The sequence below is a fragment of the Liolophura sinensis genome, chromosome 13 (genome assembly GCF_032854445.1).
Source record: "Liolophura sinensis isolate JHLJ2023 chromosome 13, CUHK_Ljap_v2, whole genome shotgun sequence".
Taxonomy (NCBI): Eukaryota; Metazoa; Mollusca; class Polyplacophora; order Chitonida; family Chitonidae; genus Liolophura; species Liolophura sinensis.
Genome location: NC_088307.1, coordinates 7,892,648 through 7,906,705, shown reverse-complemented (window position 1 = coordinate 7,906,705; position 14,058 = coordinate 7,892,648). Strand labels below are relative to the sequence as shown.

The 14,058-nt window shown below is 42.6% G+C and overlaps 1 protein-coding gene across 2 annotated transcripts in view; it reads left to right on the top strand.

Annotated features, from left to right (window-relative positions):
* The window catches only part of LOC135480330 (sushi, von Willebrand factor type A, EGF and pentraxin domain-containing protein 1-like), a 79,615-nt gene that overhangs the window by 25,748 nt on the left and 39,809 nt on the right, over window positions 1-14,058 (top strand). For both annotated transcript variants that reach the window (XR_010445925.1, XM_064760151.1), the window contains exons 14-19: window positions 1,335-1,589; window positions 2,939-3,139; window positions 4,704-4,895; window positions 5,326-5,529; window positions 5,958-6,137; window positions 6,713-6,886. Coding sequence is in view for 1 of the 2 variants with exons in the window: in XM_064760151.1 (XP_064616221.1) it covers window positions 1,335-1,589; window positions 2,939-3,139; window positions 4,704-4,895; window positions 5,326-5,529; window positions 5,958-6,137; window positions 6,713-6,886 (1,206 nt within the window). In the remaining variant the exon portion in view is untranslated. The remainder of the gene's footprint in view (window positions 1-1,334; window positions 1,590-2,938; window positions 3,140-4,703; window positions 4,896-5,325; window positions 5,530-5,957; window positions 6,138-6,712; window positions 6,887-14,058) is intronic.

Here is a 14,058-nt window from a genome sequence, read left to right as displayed (position 1 = left end):
AGAAAATGTAATTAGAAATAATTTTTCTAATTAATACAAGTAATGTCCGACTTTATTGCATCGGATGACGACGTCACGTCAGCATGAAAGTTTAAGAGCGATATTTATCCCATAATTTGCCCATGTCACTAACATAACAACAGTGATGTAAATTTTCTGTATTCCACTCGTTATATAAATAAACTGATTGGTCACCTGAGCATTCATTGACAAGCTTACCTAATGAAAAAGTACAAATGCATACCGGACTACTTCTATTGTGTGTTGCCGTGAAAAAAAGCCAGATTGCTTAATACATCCATCCAAAAACTTAAGTTTTTTGGACACTGGATAGGCATTAAATTTATCTGAAATGTGAGAAATAACAAAAGTTGGTGAAAGGAAATGAAGCGCTTAACACTATAGGCCTACGCCTAAAATAAGGTACTAGCAAACACAAGTCCAACCGTCAACAACAGCAGTATGCCTCAGTATCAGATTTCCACGAAAAAAACACCTACAAGCTTACCTTACTACTTTGCAGAGTATAACAAAAGCTGTTTCGTATGTATGAACTGGTCCGCAACTGGGGTACTGCAAGACTATTCTTCGATCTAGTACACTCCATTTTCCACATCGTTCACGATAATTGCCCACACCGTGACGTCAACCATCACACGAAAAGTCTCAAACAGAACAAATGTCAAGCCCTTTGAAACATTGTAGACAATATTTTGTTGCATTCTCCGAGTTCCATGATGGTTAGTAAAACCGGCAAGTAAGTTTTGAGGTGAATTCCCCGCGTCAAAAAGCCTAACTAGCACCCTGTAAATCATCGCGTGACGTCAGTTGTTATAGAAATATGACTTACATTTACGTAACAGTTTTAGAGCCAAATGTTTCGACACATGAACAATTATGAATGCTGACATTTTCGAAAAAAATGATGCTTGTCATCTTATGGCAAACTAATGGGCTGTGTTATGTTTTCTGTTTACAGAGATCACAGATTTTCTCAGTGATATGGCGATAATGAAATGAAGTAAAACTTAAATCGAGATAAAATCTTGTTCTTTTGTCGGTAGAAATCAAAGTAAAGTAGACACCAGCACCAAACTTAATGTAAAAGGTGGTGTTTGCTTCTCTAGACCCCTATTGGTGTTAGATTTGTGCCTGAGAGGAGACATACTGTCATAACGATGATACATCATCCAACCAATGAGCTCGATGATGCTACAACAAAGAAGTCTTAGGTGGATGTGGTTATGCTCAAGGAACATTCTCGTATAAAATCAAGACATGCAAATATGTAAAAAAAAATAAATACACGTTAACCAGAAATTTCTGTTTAACAGAAGTCGCAAAGGACCACCTCGTGGCCTATGTACCAGTCCCACCTAAGGATACCATGGACGAGTTTTGCTTTTACAATGCTAGCCAGTTCGAAGAGATAGTTTCGGGAACGGACGCAGTGGACGGCAAATTTCCTCACAACTCCAGTCTGGCGATTGTATGCAAACATGCCGAAAGGTTTCATTTAAAGGATGGTGTGTCGAAAGCCACATGTGATCAGGGAGTGTGGCAGCCCAGACTTCCCAGATGTGAACCGAGTAAGATTCCTTTATACAGATCAACCTATTTTACATCCTTTTCTACCATCACTCGGACAACAGACTTTCTGTTAAAATTAACAAATCCATTTTTTGAGTATGTATTTAATTCGGTATTTAAACGGTTAAGAAATTCCCCTTTCCCATTACTTAGCTCTTCACATGTATATTAGTGCACGTGACACAAAGCACTTGCTTCAATCGCGAATAGAGTCATAGGTACGGCTTTGCCTTTTGGTAGTATGGGCGCTCATTCGCTTGGCGTTCAGCATAGAAGACATATTCCATGCACTGGCGGGGTGTCATATCTGGTGTCTTCGGCGTGGTGTTCCAGTGAGGCAGCTGTATAAATATGTCGACATTAAATTCGGACTTCTATAAGGAGACATCGTCGTGATATGACTGGATTCATGCTGAAAGCGACATTAAACCCCTATATAAACAATTTGACAAGCAATTGACAGTCTAACAAGATTTTGGCAATCTAACAAGAATTTGTGGCAGTATAACAAAAAAAATCAGTATGGTCCTTAAATCGTCGAAATTGTAATATTAAAATGCATTTATCTCTATTCAAGTAAAAGTTGCGGTGTTTTAAATACGCTTTTCAGGTGGGTGTCTTTAATTATTGTCGTATCCCTGACTTTAATCACGTGGATCATGATAAGGGTTTAATTATTATTACTGGTTTTAGTTTTTGCCGAGTGAATTTTATGCTGTAGAAAGTTAGTGTTTGCTCAGTGAAAATGTGTTAACTGACGGCACTCAGTCATAAATGGAAATGTACCAGGTACTGTGATACTTAAGAAACACATTAGTGCAGGGTGTTTCAACAATATTAATATTACAGAAACCAAACTTCTTTTGCGCATGTGTTGCTTTGGCACTGTGTATCTGTTTTGATAACCTAAACGTTTTGAATACTTGGTACCCATTATTGTATATTTTACCTTTGCGAGAACGGGACTTAGCTGTTCGTCCCACGTTCAGGAGAATTTGGGGAATTCTTGTTCATTTTAACCTACATGTAGCTTGGAAGAACTGAAAACATTGTTGCTCAATTAAGCTCTCTGAAAACACGGAAACACAGAATATAGGACTGTGTTGTTCATTTGTCCTTTGCATGAACTTGGGATAGATTTGCTCACTTTTCCTTCAGGGTATTTAGGAGTTTGTTGTTCTTATTCTCTTTCCGAGGACGTGGTAGAATTGCTCACTTTACCTTCCAGAGAATTTGAACTTTGTTGTTCATATTTCCTTCCGAGAACTTTGCTCAGTTTTGCTCACTTCACCTTTCTGACAATTCGGGAATTTGTTATTCACTTGGGACACCGTTAACCTTTTTACAGACCTATGCGATTTACTAGAGAATATTTCCCACGGGAGAATCATCTATCCTCATAACGACACGGTCAGAATTACAAAACGTGTCCCTCATCGGGCGACGGCTGAACTCTTATGTGACATGGGTTACAGGGCAGCAGAAAACAACAGAACACACTGTGTCTACGGAACATGGTCGCAGCGAAGTTCTCTTGCGTGTCACCCAGGTTAGTATGTAAAGTTTTAAATTATATCTACTTCTATACCACACGACAGACATTAACAGCGAAGTTTCGAGTTCGAACTCTTTAATCGCCACAGGTAATAAAGTTCGACTATATCATGTGATTTGTCAAAAATGTTAGGCAAAAATGGCAGAATCGCATTGATTATAACATGGGTATCCCGAAAAAAAGTTATATAGAGTAGCCAAGCGGTGGAGAAAATTGAGGAGCTAAGCTGATCGTTTGTGAACTTGAAAAGTTTCGAAAGAAACAACGTGTAATTTGTGCCCTTAGAACACAGTGGGACAAGTGACATGCTTCCCCGACGAGCATGTTGTATACGTAAATTTCTTACTATAATGGGGCTCATTTTACAAAGTGTCACAACACCATGCACAGTGCATTTACCGTGGTGACCTATCTTTTCACCATAATGTTATCATGGAAGTTACGCCAGTTGCAATATGCGACAACGGGCTACTGAATGAAGTAAGTTAAAATTAGAATTATCTATCCACGTTAAGGATTGCATCATTTATACAGAGTAAAGTTGCTAACACATCCGATAGGCCCAGGGCTGTCACTGACGTTGTACGTTGTACAGGTAAATAAACCACACCAGTTTAAACCAACCGCCTACGACTGGCTCATCAGACAGAGAGCAATTACTGACTCAAACTATAGTCCATCTGACACGGCATAATTATGGACTAAAATCATAGTCCGTCAGACACGGCGCAATTACCGACTAAAATTACAGCCTATCAGACACGGCACAATTAACGACTCAAGCTATGGTCAATCAGACACGGCACATTTACCGACTTACAATACAGTCCATCAGACAAAGAGAAATTACCGACTCGTGTCCATTAGACACGGCACAATTCTCGACTCAAACTATAGTCCATCAGACACAGCCCAATTACCGACTTCCACTATAGTCCATCAGACACAGCCCAAATACCGACATAAACTATACCCCGTCAAACACAGCCCAATTACCGACTTCCACTATACCCCGTCAAACACGGCGCAATTACCGACTTAAACTATAATCCATCACACAGCGCAATTTCCAGCTGAAACTATAGTCCTTCAGACAAAGCGTATATGCCGACTTAAACTATAGTCCTTCAGACAAAGCGTATATGCCGACAAAGTATAGTCGACAAGACACGGCGAATTACCGACTTACACTATAGTCTATCAGACACAGCCCAACGACCGACTTAAACAATAGTCCATCAGATACAGAGCATATGTCGACTAAAACAAGAGCTCATCAGTCACGGCGTCCTGCATTGGTTAAGTAGTATTTCGACGCATAGATTAGTATGTGTGCAAGGTTTCGGATAGACAGAATACTTACTCTCATTCAAAATGCTACAGAATACATTTTTTGCACGTGTCAAATGGGCGTGGCTATCAAAAGTGCCCTTAGATAATTACAGCATGTAGATATGAAAAAAAAGCAGAGCATTTTTGTCGACTGGAAACAGCACATCCTTTTGCAAATCCACAACTCACAGTCCGTCAAATAAAACCAACCCTCCTCGGTTTACAGCACCATGTTTTTACAAAGAGAGCAAGTTTGAAGAGATGGTGTCTCAGACGGTGGCAGTTGATGGAGAGTTTCATCACAACTCCAGTGTACAGATAAAATGCACTCGTCCCACGTTTCATTTAAAGGATGATGTGTCTGAAGCCACATGCGAATACGGAGTATGGAAGCCCAGAGAGCCCGGATGTAAATCGGGTAAAACGCTCTTTGACGTATTTTCCTACTTTTTGCATGTCTGTTTGGCACATTATATCAACTTTTATACATGTGTGTTCTCGTATAAATACGACTGTTTATGGGAAAAAGTATTTAAGAGAGTAATCCTCACCAGGCCCGATCATTCTCTTTCACTAAACAGTAGGCCTATATTGATGGTCTGCTAGCTTTAAACAATGCATACATAGCAATGGTTGTGAAAGATATACATCCGTTTCTATTGGATTTAAAGGAAACTACAGTCTCTCTAGATGGTACAGCTTATCTGCACATATATTTGCCTACTCTCCTTACGGCACTAAAATAGAAAAAAACAATTTATTGTAATGATATATTTAATACACGTGTCTCATGCTCAGACAGTGAATATCATTTCTTTCTTAAATAAACATCTTCTTGTTTTCCACAGTTACCTCTGGCTGCAAGGATCCCGGTGACATCAGAAATGCGAACAAGACTAGTGAGGGCATAGCGGAGAACGGATATTACCCCAGTGATGAATTTCTGATGTACCAGTGCTTTAAAGGATTTCTCGCTGATGGTATTAGTAAGGTTCAGGAAATCTTCTGTTTGGAGGATGGGACGTGGAGTGACGTACTCGTCGATTGCATAGGTACGTGTGCTTAGAAATAGCGATAACCTACGTTTCAGGTAAAGGCCAGTCTCCTTTCATTTGCATTGCTAATCCTTTACTATTCTGATTCTGAAGTCTGAGATATTACAATTATTTATTATAAACAATATCCAACGCACGGCTCTTTGATTAGGGTGTATTTCTAAATATAGAAACCACGTGTTCCAGTGATTCTATTAAGGTAATACATGTGTAGTATAACGGCAAACAGCGATATTTTAACTCTTCATCATGAAATCATCGTTGGATATCGATTGATGCACGTGGGGTTGTCTACGTTTAGCCTTTCAAATATTTTTCTCGTCGATAGCAGTGATGTAAAAGCAAACTTGGGAATGGCGCATGCGCAGTAAAGAGCATGAGGCAGATGTAAACGATTAGTTTTCGCTTTGGAAATTTATTTCCAGCTCTGACCTGCGATCAGCCTGGCAGTATGAAAGGTCGCTACTATAACCCTATGAAGAAGAGTTATTCTTATATGGAAACTGTTACCTTTTCGTGTGAGGATCCACAACAAATTGTTGGCACAGCAATACTAACTTGCAAGGAGGATGGTCAGTGGGATAACTGGGAGCCTGAATGCAAAGGTACATATATAAAAAAAATCATCACTTAATTTTTGTGTTCGCTCATTAATTTTTCTTTTTGTTAACATTTGCAAACAACACTAATCATATAATTACCCATATTTATCGGAAGATTTCCGCCTTATTGCAATGATATCGATTGTCCAAACTATAAAACACGGATTAATATAGAGCCTTGATTCAGAATTTCAGTCATCACAGTTGATCGCGTGTAACAGTTAGTTAGTTAAACAAACTATTAATGAATTAATGGGGTTTTTTTCTGGCTACACGAGACAAGATATCCATCGTTAAAAAATAAATCAACCATAATGGCACTCAGTAAACGAAGGATCAAGTCACCCGATGCGTTCAATCAATGTAATCACACCACCAATTGACTATCAAGAACGTCAAGCCAAACGGTCAGCGGTTAAATCATCCATTCAAAATAAAAATTACCAAAAACGGTCAAGGAAACATAGCAGCAAATAAGTGAAACCGCTCCGAAAATCAATGACCAAAACTATGTCACCCAATAAAACCCAACAGGAACCACTCTGCTAATCAGTCAGTCTCCATTCTTTCTGTTTTAGTACCACAATGTCCCGTTCTACCTTGGCCAGAGAGCGGGCGTCGCGTGGGGAACGGCCGACAAGTCGGAAACAAGGTCACCTTTGTATGTAACGCCGGATTTGCTTTGCAAGGTTCCAGAGAGCGAGTTTGCCAGGTAAACAAAGAGTGGGACGGAGAAACGACACGCTGCGTTTGTAAGTCGACATGTTTGCTAACACGGAGTTGAGAGGCTGGGGGAGGGGGTGGGGGGGGGGGGGGGGATTTTGGTTTGCACTGGCGTTTCTCGCCCCGAATGGGCGATGCACGTCACACTTTTACGTGGTATTGAGTTTGGTTGCTTTACTTTTCCTTATTTTATTATATCTAGCTTTACACATAGGTGTATACATTTAGATAGGTAAATATATGCACCCATATATATTAGGTTCGGGGCAGGTGAGGCTGATAGGCGAGGGGAGACAGGTATTAGTATAGATAGCTCCGTGTTAAAGACATATACGGGTAACACATAAAGATATATAGTCACATCGAGTATAGCTGTATACAGCAAAACAAAATCACAACTGAAATATTTCCCATGTAAAATAATTATCTAAAACAAATTTTCCCCTAATTTCATAAGATTAATTCAAAATTGATGACAACGGGTTAAAAAATTGGCAACTGCCGGAAATACCTTATTGTGGTTGTTCCTGGGACATAAAATGCATTGTGTGTCTATCTTCTTAATTCCCAGAGCTTGCAATTCTCTGTAAAGTAAATTTCGTGCATAAGTATGGCGTTGACAATAGGTAGTCAGCGCTATCATCCGCTAACAGGGGGTGCAGTTTGCTGCACCTCTTCTACTTTCCAGCCGATGACTAAGGCGTATTGACATGGCTCTGCCTGCTTGTCTGTCTGTCCTCATCTTTGTGAACTAATTGATAGGAATTTAAAAACTTTAGTAGCGGTAAATATTGGCACACATTCACGTGCCTTGTACTGTTGTCGGGCATATCTTTACATTCATTTGCAAAATAATGTGTATGGAGGTTAATTCTATAGGTGTGGTAGCAATGACAGTTTAACATCCATCTTCCCCGTTGGTGCTTGTGCGAGGGGTTGTGGAGGTTTATTCTACCGGTGAATGTGGGTAAGGGCGTGTGGAGGTTTATTATACCAGTGTGGTAGAAATGACAGTTTAACATCGCTCTTCCCCGTGGATGTAAGGGCGAAGGGTTGTGGAGGTTTATTCTACCGGTGTATGGTGGCATTGACGGTTTAACAGCCCTCTTCAAGCGCGATGTGTGGGTGAGGGCGTGTGGAGGTTTATTATACCGGTGTGGTAGAAATGATAGTTTAACATCGCTCTTCCCTGTGGATGTAAGGGCGAGGGGTTGTGGAGGTTTATTCTACCGGTGTATGGTGGCATTGACGGTTTAACAGCCCTCTTCAAGCGGGGTGTGTGGGTGAGGGCGTGTGGAGGTTTATTATACCGGTGTGGTAGAAATGACAGTTTAACATCGCTCTTCCTTGTGGATGTAAGGGCGAAGGGTTGTGGAGGTTTATTCTACCGGTGTATGGTGGCATTGACGGTTTAACAGCCCTCTTCAAGCGCGATGTGTGGGTGAGGGCGTGTGGAGGTTTATTATACCGGTGTGGTAGAAATGATAGTTTAACATCGCTCTTCCCCGTGGATGTAAGGGCGAAGGGTTGTGGAGGTTTATTCTACCGGTGTATGGTGGCATTGACGGTTTAACAGCCCTCTTCAAGCGGGATGTGTGGGTGAGGGCGTGTGGAGGTTTATTATACCGGTGTGGTAGAAATGATAGTTTAACATCGCTCTTCCTTGTGGATGTAAGGGCGAGGGGTTGTGGAGGTTTATTCTACCGATGTATGGTGGCATTGACGGTTTAACAGCCCTCTTCAAGCGGGGTGTGTGGGTGAGGGCGTGTGGAGGTTTATTATACCGGTGTGGTAGAAATGACAGTTTAATATCGCTCTTCCCCGTGGATGTAAGGGCGAAGGGTTGTGGAGGTTTATTCTACCGGTGTATGGTGGCATTGACGGTTTAACATGCCTCTTCAAGCGGGGTGTGTGGGTGAGGGCGTGTGGAGGTTTATTATACCGGTGTGGTAGAAATGACAGTTTAACATCGCTCTTCCTTGTGGATGTAAGGGCGAAGGGTTGTGGAGGTTTATTCTGCCGGTGTATGATGGCATTGACGGTTTAACAGCCCTCTTCAAGCGGGATGTGTTGGTGAGGGCGTGTGCAGGTTTATTATACCGATGTGGTAGAAATGACAGTGTAACATCGCTCTTCCCTGTGGATGTGTGAGCGAGGGGTTGTGGAGGTTTATTCTACCGGTGTATGGTGGCAATGACAGTTTAAAATCCCTCTTCATACAGGATATGTGGGTGAGGGCGTGTGGAGGTTAATTCTACCGATGTGGTAGCAATGACAGTGTAACAACCCTTTTGCCCCGTGGATGTTTGGGCGAGGGGTTGTGAAGGTTTATTCTACCGGTGTGGTAGAAATGACAGTTTAACATCGCCCTTCCCCGTGGATGTGTGAGCGAGGGCTTGTGGAGGCGGGGTGGAGGTTTATTCTACCGATGTATGGTGGTAATGACAGTTTAACATCCGTTTCCCCGTGATGTGTGGGTAAAGGCGGGTGGACGTTTATTCTACCAGGGTATGGTAACAATAACAGTTTAACACCCCTCTTCTCCGTGGATGTGTGGGTGTGGGCTTGTGGAGTTTTACTCTACTGGTGTATGGTGGCAGTGACTTTTTGAAATTCATCTTCCTCATGAATGCACGGGTGGGGGACTGTGGAGGTTTATTCTACGGGTGTATGTTGGGATTGGCAGTTTAACATTCACAGTGAAGGCAACTAAATATGACCATCATGCAATCAGTCTGTCAGTCCCTTACTTAGCAACAAATTTTGCTACATTGTGAGTTAGTAACACAGCTGCAGTATCTTGAACTGTCTTGGCCGGAGTACGGAAGTCGCATGGCCGGTAAGTCGGAAACACAGTCAGCTTTAAATGCGCCGGGGTCTTAGCTCTACATGGCTCCAAAGAACGAGTCTGCCAGGCAAACCAAGAATGGAACGGCGAAACCCCAAGCTGTGTTTGTAAGTCAACGGCTCTACTGCCACATTGCAGTCTATTGCACACTTTTCTACAGCTTACATTGGGGCTTCCATTCTTTTATTGAATCCGTAACCCAGTTTATCTATTTCATGGTGGCTTAATGTCATACTTTTAAGTCACCAGCACTACTCCCACACTGCAGTTTGCTGCACACTTTTCTAGTGCTGTTATCGGTATCTGTTCTGGTCGAACTGATAAGGGCTTTCTGTTTTCCTTGTTTTGTGTAAAAAAATTTATTTATTTCATTTTGGTTTAACGTCATACTTAGGAAGTTTTCTAGGTGATTTGATAGTGGTCACTTTCATGGTTGTTGGACACTTAATTGACTAAAGTCTGTACACATGCGTTTGTATAGTTCGAGATGAAAACAAGATATGTATCAAGGTACACAGTTTGGTGGATATTGAAAGTGTAGGTACAAATAGATGATCTGAGCAAGGTACACATTAATGTTCCTGGCCAGATATGTTACAGTTAATGTGTGTGTGTTATACACATCTCGTATTGTACACAAATTCTTTTCGAGAGCACAGCAGCTCATGATATCAATGCAACCTTCCTTTAACTAAATAATTTATCTTCTAGTCAGTACTCCAGTCTCCCGACTTTCGAACTTTGGCAAGTTATTGACGTAGTGTGCCACATGTGGCGTGCTTTTATTCAACGCATCGGTGAAATTAAATTGCAGCATGCACAAACGGCTACACGAGCGTTGTTGCCTGCGCAAGCGGCCAAACCAGCGTCGTTGCCTGCACAAACGGCCACACCAGCGTCGTTGTCTGCACAAACGGCCACACCAGCGTCGTTGTCTGCACAAACGGCCACACCAGCGTCGTTGTCTGCACAAACGGTGGCCACACAAGCGTCGTTGTCTACACAAACGGCCACACCAGCGTCGTTCTCTGCACAAACGGCCACACCAGCGTAGTTAACTCGGGGAATTTGTTAGAACGTTACGCGGACACTGCCGTAGGCTAATCTGACAAGGAAACCAAACACTGGAACGCAGAAATGACAGGTTGTTTTGGTGATTTTGAGTTCACACGGTGCTTGATATACCCTTTACGGCCAGTGACACTGCTGTTGATTCTCTTTGAGCTGAAAACGATTTCTAGGTGTGATGTGTTCTGTAACCAAATGTCCAAAGATGTTGTGTTTGGAAAGAACTTTTCCTTATAGATAGATATACACATAGATATATATTTATATAGATATAGATAGATATAGATATAGATAGATATAGATAGAGAGATATAGATAGAGATAAAGAGAAAGAGATAGAGAGAGAGAAAGAGAGAGAGAGAGAGAGAGGGGGGAGGTAGAGAGAAAAAGACAGAGAGAGATTGAGAGAGAAAGATAGAGAGAGGGAGATAGAGAGAAAGGAATATATATATATATATATAGAGAGAGAGAGAGATAGAGCTTTGGAGGTCGGACGTGTTGTCAGATCGCTCCATCTGGCAGGCTTCATTTCTCTGGATTTCCAGTGATTTCTTGTGTGTTTCTGATACTCACAGATTTCTCTTGTCACGAGCTATCGATTGATATAGTTTGTAGTCAGAAATTCTATATTTTTCACTAGTTTTTTGACGTTTTGGTGTTTGGCCAGCGTGGCCGGTGGGCCAGCCCGCGCGGCTTGGCTCAGGCACCAGTTGTCGTGGCCTGTGTTGGAGGCCTGTACAGGTTACAGCATAGGACAGTAAACAAGGTCAGCTTGCCCGGTCGAGCGCCATTCATCCCGGGCTAGCAGGGCACACAAAGGCTTTTGTGAATAACAGGCAGCAAATTCGTGCACTCTTGCACGAAGTTCATTGGCCACTGTCACTTGACAGTTGATAAGTGAAGGGGTTGAGCACGCAGTGCAGTACCTGACTGGCCGTCAATACAGTTGGACGTGTCAGCCGGATAGCGCTTTTGGGCGGGGATTTTTTTTTTTTTTTTTTTTTTTTTTTTTTTGTACCACCACCAGAATGGCTTTCCGCATTAAAAGGCCTCTTAGCCTTAAATTGCGGATTAAAGGCAATATAAAAGCCATTGAAGTTTATCATGGGTTGCAGGAACGCATCGGCAGCGGACCCAAAGTGTTGAGGGGTTTGGTCCACGTTACTGGGGATCTGTGGAATGTCACTGTCGCCAATGAGGAGGTCAAGCAAAAACTGCTTAATGAAGATCTGGTGCTTAATGGAGTAAACTGTCCGGTTTATGAAGTTGAGCAATCCAGAACTTTGGTTAAGGTGAAGAGCCGCTATGAGATTCCGGATGAACGGAGAGGGGCTGCTCTCAAACAGTTTGGAACGGTGCACTCTGTCGAACGAGAATGCTACCTATTCGACAGAACCTTGCAAAATGGGGTTAGGAGAATATGGATGAGCAACATTTCGTCCACCATTCCTGAAGCCATATGGGTGGGAGCATCTTTTCGGTTACCAGTGTGGTACAGAGGGCAGGTGCGAGCTTGTCACCTGTGCCAGGCGACAGACCACCTCAAAAATGACTGCCCACTGAGAAACAAATGTTTGATTTGCAAGCAAGAAGGTCATTTTCAAAAGAATTGTCCTCAAGATCTGGACACTGAGAGTAGCGACAATGGGACAAGTAGTGGAGATGAAGATGACATCGCAGTTGCGATGGATGATAGTGGTAATAAGGACGACGAGGATATGAATAATGATGATCATGACAATGAGCAGGGAGATAATGACAGAAAGGATGACAGTGATGATGACACGGATGATACTAATGAGGCTGAGGATGATTGTGAAATGGTGAATGGGGATACGGATGTTGGACAGGAGAGGAGCAATGATGTAGTGGGTAGTGATGATAAAAATGAGGTGGATGATGCAGAGGACGGGAATGATAAAGATGCTATGGATAATGGTAAGGACGGGCAGGAGGGTGGTAGGAATAAAAGGGGTAAAGAGGAGGAAAATGATGTGGACAAAAATGCAGATGATGGTATTTCATCAGTTTCTAGCCAGGTCAAACAGGAGAAAGTATCGTTGACTTTCACTGAACCGTTGGTTCCGTACAGCTCGACCGGTCAGTCTGCCGAGCAAGACTCTTCACAAGACTTGTGGAGTCAGTCATTTACCTTTTCCCAGCCAATTGCAAAACAAGATATAAATGAGTCCTTATGGAGCACCGCTTCAGAGGCCATTTTTGTAGACACCCCAAAAGACCAAGTTAGCGGCATTGAAGCCTCTGGATCGCTTATCCCCATGGACGACACGACGTCGGAAATGGAGGATTCCGTTCCGGGAGAAGACCTAGACGAGTCAATGCCGGCATACGCTAACGATCAAGGCGAGGTTTTAGTCCCTGTCTCTACTTCTTTAGGAGTCCATTATCGGACCATGCGCCGCGACTCAAAAATTGAGAAAGTCAGAAAACAGAGGATAGTAATTTACCTGTCCCAGGAGGACTTTGCTGCACGCAAGGCTGCCCTGTACAAGAAGTCGAGAAAAACAAAACTTAAATAGATCCATAATGGCTCTGAATGTTGTCTCACTAAATTGTCAGGGTTTGCTTTCGGACTGGAAGCAATTTTCCCTTGGCCATACCTTTCAGGTCATTGAAAGCAGATGTTGCTTTTCTACAAGAGACGCATTTTACTGACGTCAATGACGTAACCCGGTTTGAAACAGCTGTGAAAGGGAAAGTCTTTTCCTCTTCCGGCTCGAATCATAGAGCGGGCACGGCTATTGTGTTTCTTGTTTCTTTCCTCGCGTCGGGGACCATTATGTTATCTGTCACTGATCCCGGTGGTCGTTGGGTCAAGGTTGAGGCGGAGTATTCAGGCTTTGACTTTACGTTTGTCGCCGTGCATGCGCCAACATATGTTGCTGACCGTCGTCGGTTTTTCCAAGGTCTAGAAAGTGTTCTGGGTGATTCAAACACAAACGTATTCCTGGCCGGCGATTTCAATTACGTCTTAGATCCCCTAATAGATAGGCGAAGCACGGCCGCGGTAGCTTCTGATTCGTCTACTGCTCCTTTGGCAACTTTGATAAAAACATATTCTCTCTCGGATACTTTTAGGTTCCCTCATCCTGATGCCCATGAATACACTTGAACCTCGCCAACTGGTGCGCACTCTTCGCGTCTGGATAGAGTGTATTGTAGCAAGGATCTCCTTGGACATCTGGTTCATGCAGGTCACAAACCCACTGCCATGTCTGATCATACTATGGTCACAGCCAAATTTGATTCAGGGGATTGGGTAGA